Source organism: Pseudophryne corroboree, assembly GCF_028390025.1.
Source record: "Pseudophryne corroboree isolate aPseCor3 chromosome 3 unlocalized genomic scaffold, aPseCor3.hap2 SUPER_3_unloc_24, whole genome shotgun sequence".
Taxonomy (NCBI): domain Eukaryota; kingdom Metazoa; phylum Chordata; class Amphibia; order Anura; family Myobatrachidae; genus Pseudophryne; species Pseudophryne corroboree.
In genome coordinates, this window is record NW_026967513.1 from 1,196,050 (window position 1) to 1,209,606 (window position 13,557).

Consider the following 13,557-nt stretch of genomic DNA (forward strand, 5'->3'; position numbering starts at 1 on the left):
CTGGTCTAGATGAAGGACTAAGACTAGGTTCCTTGAAGGTTCAAGTTTCGGCTCTCTCCATCCTATTTCAACAGCGGTTAGCGTCCTTACAAGAGGTTCAAACCTTTTTACAGGGGGTTCTGAGGATACAACCTCCTTTCCGTCCTCCCACTGCGCAGTGGGACTTAGATTTGTAGTTGGAATTTTTGAGATCACCATCTTTTGAGCCGTTGGAAAGAACAGACCTGCAATATCTCTCTTGGAAGGTCACGTTATTACTTGCCTTGGCTTCGGCTGGAAGGGTTTCGGTGTAAGGAGCCCTATCAGGTTAGAGTCCTTTGTTAATTTTCCAGAAGGATAAGGCCAAACTCCGTACATGAGCGGATTTCCTTCCTAAGGTTGTTTCGGGGTTTCAGGTAAACCAACCGATTGTGGTCCCATCCTTTCAGGGATTCGCAGAAGGGGACGTGTCTTTGGATGTTGTCCGAGCTTACGAATATACTACAAGTTACGTCGTCCTTTAGAAGGTCGGACCATTTTGTTTGGTCCAAAGAATGGTTGGCCAGCATCTAGGCAGTCTTTGTTTAGATGGAATAGCTTTGCCAATCGGCAAGCTAATATTTCCTGTGGTAAGCAGTTTCCGGTTCAGACTGGTGCTCATAATACCAGATCAGTGGGTGCCTCATGGGCGGCTATTCGAGGTGCTTCCACTACTCAATTTTGCAGAGCGAGAACGTGGTCTTAGCCCACACATTCGCAAACTTTTACAGGTTTGATACCTTGGCGTCCGGAAATTCTAAGTTCGGACGTTTAGTTTTGCAGGCCATCGACAGCACTCCCTCCCTTGGGGATAACTTTGGGACGTCCCCTACTGTATAAGACTCCAGTGTCCCCTAGTGGATGAAAGATAAAAGATGATTTTGGTACTTACCGATAAATCCATTTCTCTGAATCCTCTAGGGGACACTGGATGCCCGCCTCAGTGCTGTCAACCTGCTGTGTTCAAAGTTCTTGTTCAAACAGTTCGTGCAAACAGCGTTGGTTTTTCTGTTAAGAGTTTCTTGGATGCTGTTGCTTTGTTGTACGGTTCGGTTCCTCGCCAAGTGCTATAGTATCATGTCCTATTCTCTCAGTCACGTTTTCCAAACTGAGGGAGGAGGGATGTGAAGGGGGAGGAGCCGGCTGTGCAGACAATGCTAATTTTAGATTGTGCCACACCTCCGGTTGCAAGCTTCACACACCTACTGTATAAGACTCCAGTGTCCCCTAGAGGATTCAGAGAAATGGATTTATCGGTAAGTACCAAAATCATCTTTTTTTGGGTTATTTAGGTAGAACGTCTTTCTTGTATAAAGGCAGAAGATATAAGGAGAGAAGAAGAGACATATGTGACTGATATAAAGGCAGAAGATATAGAGGAAGAAGAAGAGACATATGTGACTGATATAAAGGCAAAAGATATAGAGGGAGAAGAAGAGATGTATGTGACTGATATAAAGGCAGGAGATATAGAGGGAGAAGAGGAGACATATGCGACTGATATGAAGGCAGAAGATATAGAGGGAGAAGAAGAGACGTATGTGACTGATATAAAGGCAGAAGATATAGAGGGAGAAGAAGAGACGTATGTGACTGATATGAAGGCAGAAGATATAGAGGAAGAAGAAGACACGTATGTGACTGATATAAAGGAAGAAGATATAGAGGGAGAAGAGGAGACATATGTGACTGATATAAAGGCAAAAGATACAGAGGAAGAAGAAGAGACGTATGTGACTGATATAAAGGCAGAAGATACAGAGGGAGAAGAAGAGACGTATGCGACTGATATGATGACAGAAGATACAGAGGGAGAAGAAGAAACGTATGTGAGGGGTGATCAGCAGTGTAAGGAGGAGGAGATCCCTACAGATATCAGCACAGGTGAGTAATAAACACTTATTACAGAAGTAACATATTCTCATTGCTCAGTCACTACAGCAATCTCTTATTCTACACCATCCTCTGCCATCATCCCAGTTCTCAGTTGGGTGTTTATAACACAAGGTTATCCATGACAAACATCAGATGAATAGAGTTATTACACACAACACTATAATGTTATTAAAAGTAACAAGCAGAAGTTTTTAGGGATCATATATAAGTAGTAGTGTGTAATTTGTATGGGATCTAAATTTCTCAGTTTAGCAACCATTTATTAAATAACCTTCATTTTGTTAGATGATGCAGGTATTAAATAACTCCTTGTATATAGTAGACCTATTTGGCCATTTGTGGTCATGTTTACTATATCTTTTCATTTAGTGAGGTGTAGTCGTGGTGTAAAGGACAGTTTGTGATTCCTGATTAGTTAAAAAAACAAATACCAAATACTGAACAACATCACCAAACAGGTAATTTCAACTTTAAACTTGTCATTTATTTTGTACTGTCTGGACATGGCTACTAATAACAGATGCACAGACATAATTCTTAAAGCTATGTGTGCAAATGCTAGGAGATTAGGAGACAAAATTCCAGAGCTAATTGTGATAATGACCAGGGATAACCTGGATATTGTGGCAATTACAGAGTCATAGTGCAATGAGAATCATGACTGGGACATAGCTATACCAGGATACAATTTATTTAGGAAGGATAGAATGGTCAGTGTAGGAGGAAGCGTAGCAATGTATGTGGGAAAAAAGCATAAATGCTACTTCAATTAATACAAAATATTGAAGACAAATCTGAGGCCCCTTTGGTCACCACAGAAACCGGGAAAAAGGACATTATTCATATTGGGGTGATCTCTAGACCACGTGGCCTGGGGCAGGATTTGGACAGGAATCTATTGTTGGACATCACTAAAATGGCTTTAAAGGGAGAAGTCATAATCATAGGAGACATTAATTTACCTGATGCAAGGGGTGGGGTCTTTTGCAATTTCAGCTGCAAGTGGTAAATTCCTTACAGGGAGCATCTCTCAATAAACAGCAGATATTTCCCTTCTGCATAGAAGAGCGGTCCGGAAAGAAAGAAGTAAACTTCCTTTTTGGGAGCACTCTTGTTAACTTAATTGCAATTAAAATATAACCTTTAATAACTATTCACTAAAAATTCATATATATGGATCTTACTTACTTAAAAGAAAGATTACTATTGACTGAATTGTCTTACTATCAGTATTATATCAATCAGGGTGAAAAATATTTTATTTAGAAGAAATATATTCATATGTGTAATACTTAACCATCTAGAACACTGCCAGACAGCCGTGGGCTCTCCCTATTGTTTCCTGTAAATAGAATCAGTTACATGTGCATGGTATCCACACATACACCTTATTCATTATCATTTTCAGAAGGGAGAGGCTGAGGCTTATATATACTGTCTATGTATGGTAGGTCTCCCTTCCATACCTACCATACATAGACAGGAAAACTATGTATATAGGAAACTATAGGTCTGTAAGACAATACAGAAGGAAACTATAGGTCAGTAAGACAATACAGAAGAAACTATAGGTCAGTAAGACATTACAGAAGAAACTATAGGTCAGCAAGACAATAAATAAGGAAACTATAGACCAGTAAGACTACAGTAAGCCATGATACGTCAGTAAGACCATACAGTAAAAAACTATAGGTCAGTAAGACAATACAGTAGGAAACTATAGGTCAGTAAGACAATACAGTCAGAAACTATAGGTCAGTAAGACAATACAGTCAGAAACTATAGGTCAGTAAAGGGCCCTACACACTTAAAGATTATCTGTCCAATCTGGCTGATTGGAAAGAAAATCTGGCGATGTCTGGGAGCAAATGACAATCAACCATTTGCTCCCAAAATCAAGAAAATGGACAAACACAGTTCAGATAAATTGGTTTAATGAAACAAATGTAACCAATTTGTCTGAAAGTCCATTTTTGTCTGTTTTCCAATCTTTGAGAGCAAATAGTAAATTGCCATTTGCTCCCAGACATTGCCAGATTGGACAGATAATCTTTTAGTGTGTAGGGCCCTAAGACAATACAGTAAGAAACTATAGGTCAGTAAGACAATACAGAAGAAACAATAGGTCAGTAAGACAATACAGTAGGAAACTATAGGTCAGTAAGACAATACAGAAGAAACTTTAGGTCAGTAAGACAATACAGTAGGAAACTATAGGTCAGTAAGACAGGAAACTATAGGTCAGTAAGACAATGTAGAAGGCAACGAGATGAGTAAGACAATACAGAAGAAACTATAGGTCAGAAAGAATAGAGAAGGAAACTATAGGTCAGTAAAACAATGCAGAAGGAAACTATAGGTCAGTAAGACAATACAGAAGGAAGCTATAGGTCAGTAAGACAATACAGTAGGAAACTATAGGTCAGTAAGACAATACAGAAGCAACTATAGGTCAGTAAGACAATACAGAAGGAAACTATAGGTCAGTAAGACAATACAGTAGGAAACTATAGGTCAGTAAGACAATACAGAAGCAACTATAGGTCAGTAAGACAATACAGAAGGAAACTATAGGTCAGTAAGACAATACAGTAGGAAACTGTAGGTCAGTAAGACAATACAGTAGGAAACTATAGGTCAGGAAGACAATACAGTAGGAAACTATAGGTTAGTAAGACAATACAAAAGGAAACTGTAGGTCAGTAAGACAATACAGTGGGAAACTAGGTCAGTAAAACAATACAGTAAGAAACTATAGGTCAGTAAGACAATACAGTAGGAAACTATAGGTCAGTAAGACAATACAGTAGGAAACTATAGGTCAGGAAGACAATACAGTAGGAAACTATAGGTTAGTAAGACAATACAGTAGGAAACTATAGGTCAGTAAGACAATACAGAAGCAACTATAGGTCAGTAAAACAATACAGTAAGAAACTATAGGTCAGTAAGACAATACAGTAGGAAACTGTAGGTCAGTAAGACAATACAGTAGGAAACTATAGGTCAGGAAGACAATACAGTAGGAAACTATAGGTTAGTAAGACAATACAAAAGGAAACTGTAGGTCAGTAAGACAATACAGTGGGAAACTAGGTCAGTAAAACAGTACAGTAAGAAACTATAGGTCAGTAAGACAATACAGTAGGAAGCTATAGGTCAATAAGACAATACAGTAAGAAACTATAGGTCAGTAAGACAATACAGTAGGAAACTATAGGTCAGTAAGACAATACAGTAGTAAACATCTACAAAGCCTTTTTCTCTTACATCCTAGAAGATGCTGGGGACTCCGTAAGGACCATGGGTTATAGACGGGCTCCGCAGGAGATAGGGCACCTAAAAAGAACTTTTCCTAAGGGTGTGCACTGGCTCCTCCCTCTATGCCCCTCCTCCAGTTAGATTCTGTGCCCAGAGGAGAATGGGTGCACTGCAGAGAGCTCTCCTGAGTTTTCTGTAGAAAAAGAATTTTGTTAGGTTTTTTATTTTCAGGGAGCACTGCTGGCAGCAGGCTCCCTGCATCGTGGGACTGAGGGGAGAGAAGCAGACCTACTTAACTGATAGGCTCTGCTTCTTAGGCTACTGGACACCATTAGGTCCAGATGGAGTCGGAACACAGGTCTTGCCCTGGGGTTCGTCCCGAAGCCGCGCAGCCGTCCTCCTCACAGATGCTGGAAGATGGAAGCCGGGCGAGTATGAGAAGGGGATCCGGACTGAAAGTCGACAGTAACTAGGTCGACAATGTCTAGGTCGACCACTATTGGTCGACAGTAACTAGGTCGACAGGGTCAAAAGGTCGACAGGGTCAAAAGGTCGACATGTTCTAGGTCGACAGGTCAAAAGGTCGACATGAGTTTTTCACAATTTTTTTCTTTTTTTGAACCTTTTCATACTTAACGATCCACGTGGACTACGATTGGAACGGTAATCTGTGCCGAGCGAAGCGGTAGCGGAGCGAAGGCACCATGCCCGAAGCATGGCGAGCGAAGCGAGCCATGCGAGGGGACGCGGTGCACTAATTGGGGTTCCCGGTCACTCTACGAAGAAAATGACACCAAAATAACATTAAAAATTCATGTCGACCTTTTGACCTGTCGACCTAGAACATGTCGACCTTTTGACCCTGTCGACCTTTTGACCCTGTCGACCTAGTTACTGTCGACCAATAGTGGTCGACCTAGACATTGTCGACCTAGTTACTGTCGACTTTCAATACCACACCCCCTGAGAAGATAGAAGACATCTCAGGTGGCAGAAGACTTCAGATCTTCTTGAGGTACCGCTGCGCGCCATTGCTCCCAGACACAACACACAGAGGCAGCACTGATGGGGGGAGGGGGGCGGGGGGGCGCCCTGGGCAGCAATAATACTCAAAGTTTGATGCACAAAGAGTATGATTAGGCTGCGGAGGCAGTAAATCACAGATCCCCCGCCATTTTATTACAATTGCACTGGGACCGAAGCCCGCCGTCGGGTGGGCGGAGCTTGATCCTCACCACTAACCAGCGCCATTTTCTCCACAGAAGCTGCATGAGGACGCTGGCTCCCCGGTCTCTCTCCCTGCTGAACACTTTCACAGGCTGGAAAAAGAGGAGGGGGGCACATTGGTAACGCAGTGAGTGGGAATTGTATGTATGTATGTATATATATATATATATATATATATATATATATATATATATATATATATATATATATATACAAACAAACACGAGGAACCACTGCACTCGCCATTCCCAGGGGTTGGGGTGCGGTGGGCTGTGACCACCAAACTCAAATATACCAAACAAAAAACCCAGCACTCTCCTAAGGTGAATGAAGCTGCTTAGGAGAGTGCTGGGTTTTTTGTTGACATGTCTGAGGCGGAATGATTCTCCAAGGAGGAGGTGGAGCAAATGAGTGGTGTGTCCCCGTCGGTAGTGCCGACTCAGGAATGGATGGACATGTGGCATATGTTGAATGCAAGTGTGGCATCTTTACATAAGAGGCTTGATAAGGCTGAATCCAGGGAGGCATCAAGAGGTCAATCCTCGGATTGGACCGACTCACAGGGCCCGTCGGGGTCTCAAAAACGTCCCTTAGCACAAATTGTGGACCTTACTACCGACACGGACTTTGATTCCAGTGTCGACTATGATGAAGTGAAATTGCAACCTAAGGTGACAAAAAGCATTCAGTGTATGATTGTGGCAATAAGGGATGTGTTGCATATTGAGGATGAACCCTCGGTCCCCGACACAAGGGTACACATGTTTAAGGGTAAGAAACAGATTATTTATTTTCCCACATCTCATTAACTAAATAAGTTCTTTGGAAAAGCTTGGGAGTTCCGGAGAAGAGACCGCAGATCCCAAAAATTATTTATATGGCATACCCCTTCCCTAAACAGGACAGGGTACGTTGGGAATCACCTCCCACTGTGGACAAGGCCTTAACGCGCCTGTCCAAGAAAGTGGCGCTACCGTCTCCAGACACAGCGGCCCTCAAGGATCCTGCGGATCGCAGGCAGGAGACTACTTTAAAGTCTATTTATTCGCATACTGGAGCTGTGCTAAGACCGACTATTGCGTCGGCATGGGTATGTAGCGCAATTTCAGCATGGACAGATGATCTGACGGCTGAATTTGATACCATGGATAGAGATACTGTATTGTTAATTCTAGCCCATATTAAAGGTGCAGTCTTATTTATGAGAGCTGCTCAAAGGGATATTGGATTGCTGGCTTCTAGGGCCAATGCCATGTCTATCTCGGCGAGACGATTCTTATGGACTCGCCAATGGACGGGTGATGCGGATTCCAAAAAACATATGGAAGTCCTACCCTATAAGGGAGACGTATTGTTTGGGGATGGGCTGACGGACCTGGTTTCCACAGCTACCGCAGGTAAATCAAATTTTCTCTAACGTCCTAGTGGATGCTGGGGACTCCGTAAAGACCATGGGGAAGAGATGGGCTCCGCAGGAGACTGGGCACTCTAAGAAAGAATTAGTACTACTGGTGTGCACTGGCTCCTCCCTCTATGCCCCTCCTCCAGACCTCATTTAGAATCTGTGCCCGGCCAGAGATGGGTGCATTTTAGTGAACTCTCCTGAGCTTGCTAATAAGAAAGTATTTTAGTTAGGTTTTTTATTTTCAGAGAGCTTCTGCTGACAACAGACTCTCTGCTACGAGGGACTGAGGGAAGAGAAGCAAACCTACTCACTGAAGCTAGGTTGCGCTTCTTAGGCTACTGGACACCATTAGCTCCAGAGGGATCGAACACAGGTACGTTGGTCGTACGTTCCCGGAGCCGCGCCGCCGTCCCCCTCGCAAAGTCAGAAGCCGGCAGACGCAAGAAGACATCGAAATCGGTGGCAGAAGACTCCTGTCTTCACATGAGGTAGCGCCCACACTACCCACACACTCTGGTCACTGTAGGGTGCAGGGCGCAGGGGGGGGGGGGGCCCTGGGCAGCAATTAGGATACCTCTTGGCAAAAAGACACATATATACAGCCGGGCACTGTATATATGTACGAGCCCCCGCCATTTTATTTACACAGACCCGGGACAGAAGCCCGTTGCTGAGGGGGCGGGGCCTTCTTCCTCAGCACTCACCAGCGCCATTTTCTCTCCACAGCTCCGCTGAGAGGAAGCTCCCCAGGCTCTCCCCTGCAGTATCCAGGTAGAAAAAGCGTAAAAAGAGAGGTGGGGGCACATAAATTTAGGCGCAAATTGTCATAAACAGCAGCTACTGGGTAAACACTAAATTACTGTGTAATCCCTGGGGTTATATAGCGCTGGGGTGTGTGCTGGCATACTCTGTGTCCCCAAAAGGCCTTTGTGGGGGTCCTGTCCTAAAGTGAGCATTCCCTGGTTGTGTGCAGTGTGTCGGTACGTTTGTGTCGACATGTTTGACGAGGAAGGATACGTGGAGGCTGAACAAGTGATGATATGTGGGGTCGCCGCCGACACCTGATTGGATGGATATGTGGAAGGTGTTAAATGATAACGTAAGCTCCTTGCATAAGAGGTTGTATAAAGCTGAAGCCTTGGGACAGTCAGGGTCTCAGCCCATGCCTGATCCTACAGCGCAGAGACCGTCAGGGTCTCAAAAACGCCCACTATCCCAGATTGTTGACACAGATATCGACACGGATTCTGACTCCAGTGTCGATGACGATGATGCTAAGTTGCAGCCTAAATTGACTAAAGCCATCCGCTACATGATTATAGCAATGAAGGATGTGTTGCACATATCAGAGGAAAACCCTGTCCCTGACAAGAGGGTTTATATGTATGGGGAGAAAAAGCAAGAAGTGACTTTTCCCCCTTCACATGAATTAAATGAATTATGTGAAAAAGCGTGGTATTCCCCTGATAGGAAAGTAGTAATTTCCAAAAGATTGCTTATGGCGTACCCTTTCCCGCCAACCGACAGGTTACGCTGGGAATCCTCCCCTAGGGTAGATAAGGCGTTGACACGCTTATCTAAGAAGGTGGCCCTGCCGTCACAGGCCGCCCTAAAGGATCCTGCGGATAGAAAGCAGGAAGGTATCCTGAAGTCTGTTTATACACATTCTGGTACTCTACTGAGGCCAGCAACTGCTTCGGCCTGGATGTGTAGTGCTGTAGCAGCATGGACAGATACTCTGTCTGAGGGGATAGATACCCTGGACAGGGAGACTATTTTACTGACCCTGGGACATATCAAAGACACTGTCTTATATATGAGGGATGCCCAGAGGGAAATTTGCCTACTGGGCTCTAGAGTAAACGCAATGTCGATTTCTGCCAGAAGGGTCCTGTGGACTCGGCAGTGGACTGGTGATGCCGACTCTAAAAAACACATGGAGGTTTTACCTTACAGGGGTGAGGAATTGTTTGGGAACGGTCTCTCGGACCTGGTTTCCACAGCAACGGCTGGGAAGTCGAATTTTTTGCCATATGTTCCCTCACAGCCAAAGCACCGTATTACCAAATGCAGTTCTTTCATTCAAAAAAAGCCTCCACTAAATCCACCGCGTGACGCTGTCAGGAGCGGTGGGGGCACGTCTCCTAAATTTCAGCCACCAGTGGGTTCGCTCACGGGTGGATCCTTGGGCTATACAAATTGTGTCTCAGGGATACAAGCTGGAATTCGAAGTGACGCCCCCTCACCGTTACCTAAAATCGTCCCTGCCGGCTTCTCCCATGGAAAGGGAGGTAGTGTTGGCGGCAATTCACAAGTTATATCTCCAGCAGGTGGTGGTGAAGGTTCCCCTTCTTCAAAAGGGATGGGGCTACTATTCCACAATGTTTGTGGTGTCGAAACCGGACGGTCCGGTCAGACCCATTTTGAATTTAAAATCCCTGACCATTTATCTGAAGAAATTCAAGTTCAAAATGGAATCGCACAGAGCGGTCATTGCAAGCCTGGAAGAGGGGGATTTTATGGTGTCGCTGGACATCAAGGATGCTTACTTGCATGTCCCCATTTATCCACCTCATCAGGAGTACCTCAGTTTGTGGTACAGGACTGTCATTACCAATTCCAGACGTTGTCGTTTGGCCTGTCCACAGCACCGAGAATATTTACCAAGGTAATGGCGGAGATGATGGTACTCCTTCGAAAGTAAGGAGTTACAATTATCCCATACTTGGACAATCTCCTCATAAAGGCGAGGTCCAGGGAGCAGTTGCTGATCGGCCTAGCACACTCTCAGGAAGTGTTGCAACAACACGGGTGGATCCTGAATATTCCAAAGTCGCAGCTGATCCCTACGACGCGTCTGCCCTTCATGGGCATGATTCTGGACACAGACCAGAAGAAGGTGTTTCTCCCGGCGGAGAAGGCTCAGGAGCTCGTGACTCTGGTCAGAGACCTCCTAAAACCGAAACAGGTATCGGTGCATAACTGCACGCGAGTCCTGGGAAAGATGGTGGCGTCATACGAAGCCATTCCCTTCGGCAGGTTCCATGCGAGGATCTTTCAGTGGGATCTGTTGGAAAAGTGGTCTGGATCGCATCTTCAGATGCATCGGCTGATCACCCTGTCCCCCAGGGCCAGGGTGTCTCTTCTGTGGTGGCTGCAAAGTGCTCACCTCCTCGAAGGCCGCAGGTTCGGCATACAGGACTGGGGCCTGGTGACCACGGATGCAAGCCTCCGAGGATGGGGGGCAGTCACTCAGGGAAGAAACTTCCAAGGGCTGTGGTCAAGTCGGGAGTCTTGTCTGCACATCAATATCCTGGAACTAAGGGCCATATACAACGCCCTGAGTCAAGCGGAGCCTCTGCTTTGAAACCAACCAGTGCTGATTCAGTCAGACAACATCACCGCAGTGGCCCATGTTAACCGCCAGGGCAGCACAAGAAGCAGGGTGCAATGGCGGAAGCCACCAGGATTCTTCGTTAGGCGGAGAATCACGTGCAAGCACTGTCAGCAGTGTTCATTCCGGGAGTGGACAACTGGGAAGCAGACTTCCTCAGCAGACACGACCTCCACCCGGGAGAGTGGGGACTTCATCAAGAAGTCTTCACGCAGATTGTAAATCGATGGGAACTGCCACAGGTGGACATGATGGCGTCCCGCCTCAACAAAAAGCTAAAAGGGTATTGCGCCAGGTCAAGGGACCCTCAGGCGATAGCTGTGGACGCACTAGTAACACCATGGGTGTTCCAGTCGGTCTATGCGTTTCCTCCTCTTCCTCTCATACCAAAGGTGCTGAGAATTGTAAGAAAGAGGAGTGAGAACAATACTCATTGTTCCGGATTGACCAAGAAGGACTTGGTACCCGGAACTGCAAGAAATGCTCACAGAGGACCCATGGCCTCTGCCTCTCAGACAGGACCTGTTGCAACAGGGGCCCTGTCTGTTCCAAGACTTACCGCAGCTGCGTTTGACGGCATGGCGGTTGAACACCGGATCCTAGCGGAAAAAGGCATTCTGGAGAAGTTATTCCTACGCTGATAAAGGCTAGGAAGGACGTGACAGCAATGCATTATCACCGTATATGGCGAAAATATGTTACTTGGTGTGAGGCCAGGAAGGCCCCTACAGAGGAATTCCAGCTCGGCCGGTTCCTGCACTTCCTACAGTCAGGAGTGTCTATGGGCCAAAAATTTGGGTCCATAAAGGTCCAGATTTTGGCCCTATCCATTATCTTTCAAAAAGAACTGGCTTCACTGCCTGAGGTTCAGACGTTTGTTAAGGGAGTGCTGCATATTCAGCCTCCTTTTGTGCCACCGGTGGCACCTTGGGATCTTAACGTGGTGTTGGGTTTCCTGAAATCCCACTGGTTTGAGCCACTTAAAACCGTGGAGCTAAGGTATCTCATGTGGAAAGTGGTCATGCTGTTGGCCTTAGCTTCGGCTAGGCGTGTGTCAGAATTGGCGGCTTTGTCATGTAAAAGCCCCTATCTGGTTTTCCATATGGACAGGGCAGAATTGCGGACTCGTCCGCAATTTCAGCCAAAGGTGGTGTCATCTTTTCATTTGAACCAACCTATTGTGGTGCCTGCGGCTACTCGTGACTTGGAGGATTCCAAGTTACTTGACATAGTCCGGGCTTTGAAGATTTATGTAACCAGAACGGCTGGAGTCAGAAAGATTGACTCGCTGTTTATCCTGTATGCATCCAACAAGCTGGGTGCTCCTGCTTCAAAGCAAACTATTGCTCGCTGGATCTGTAACACGATTCAGCAGGCTTATTCTGCGACTGGATTGCCGCATCCAAAATCAGTGAAAGCCCACTCCACAAGGAAGGTGGGCTCTTCTTGGGCGGCTGCACCAATAACTTTTTGCGGCTAATTGGTTAGGGAGTTTTTGCGATGAACTGAATCCCCCCCCATAAAATGTTTATACATACAGTATGATGTTACATTAAGATTACCGCTGGAGGAAACTCTGCCACAATATTATTAAATGTGTAATTTATCCCATCCTCGTATGGGTGTAATATATTAATATATTCTTACTGAACAGGATTACCAGCACTGAATCAATTATCGCCCAATATAATATACATGCCGATGTTTAACAACAAATACAATTGTCTTTTGATTACTTTATGCACCTTTATACATTTACCTTTGTGTTTTATATATCACTGATTTATCTTACATACTTTACTGTACTTAATAAAGGTTATATATTATTTATTAGTGCGCAAACAGGACAGCACTTTCTCTTCTTTGCTGTTTTATTATTGCAAAGCCCATGTCACCTCTAGTAATCCCACATGAGTGCCCATGTCACCTCTAGTAATCCCACATGAGTGTCCATGTCACCTATAGTAATCCCACATGAGCGTCCATGTCACCTCCAGTAATCCCACGTGAGCGTCCATGTCACCTTTTGTAATCCCACATGAGTGTCCGTGTCACCTCTAGTAATCCCACATGTGCGTCCGTGTCACCTCTACTAATCCCACATGAGCGTCCATGTCACCTCTACTAATCCCACATGAGCGTCCATGTCACCCCTAGTAATCCCACATGAGCGTCCATGTCACCTCTACTAATCCCACATGAGTGGCCATGTCACCTCTAGTAATCCCACATGAATGCCCATGTCACCTCTAGTAATCCCACGTTAGCGTCCATGTCAACTCTAGTAACCCCACATGAGCGTCCATGTCACCTCTAGTAACCCCACATGAGCGTCCATGTCACCTCTAGTGATCCC

At 45.3% G+C, this 13,557-nt stretch overlaps 1 protein-coding gene and 1 pseudogene across 1 annotated transcript in view; one reads left to right on the plus strand and one right to left on the minus strand.

The window, feature by feature from the left end:
- LOC134983786 (zinc finger protein 850-like) overlaps positions 1-13,557 on the minus strand; it is a 197,181-nt pseudogene that overhangs the window by 77,168 nt on the left and 106,456 nt on the right.
- The window catches only part of LOC134983787 (zinc finger protein 585A-like), a 197,291-nt gene that overhangs the window by 37,600 nt on the left and 146,134 nt on the right, over positions 1-13,557 (plus strand). Inside the window, exon 6 of the mRNA XM_063949422.1 lies at positions 1,311-1,902. Coding sequence (XP_063805492.1) covers positions 1,311-1,902 — 592 coding nt within the window. The remainder of the gene's footprint in view (positions 1-1,310; positions 1,903-13,557) is intronic.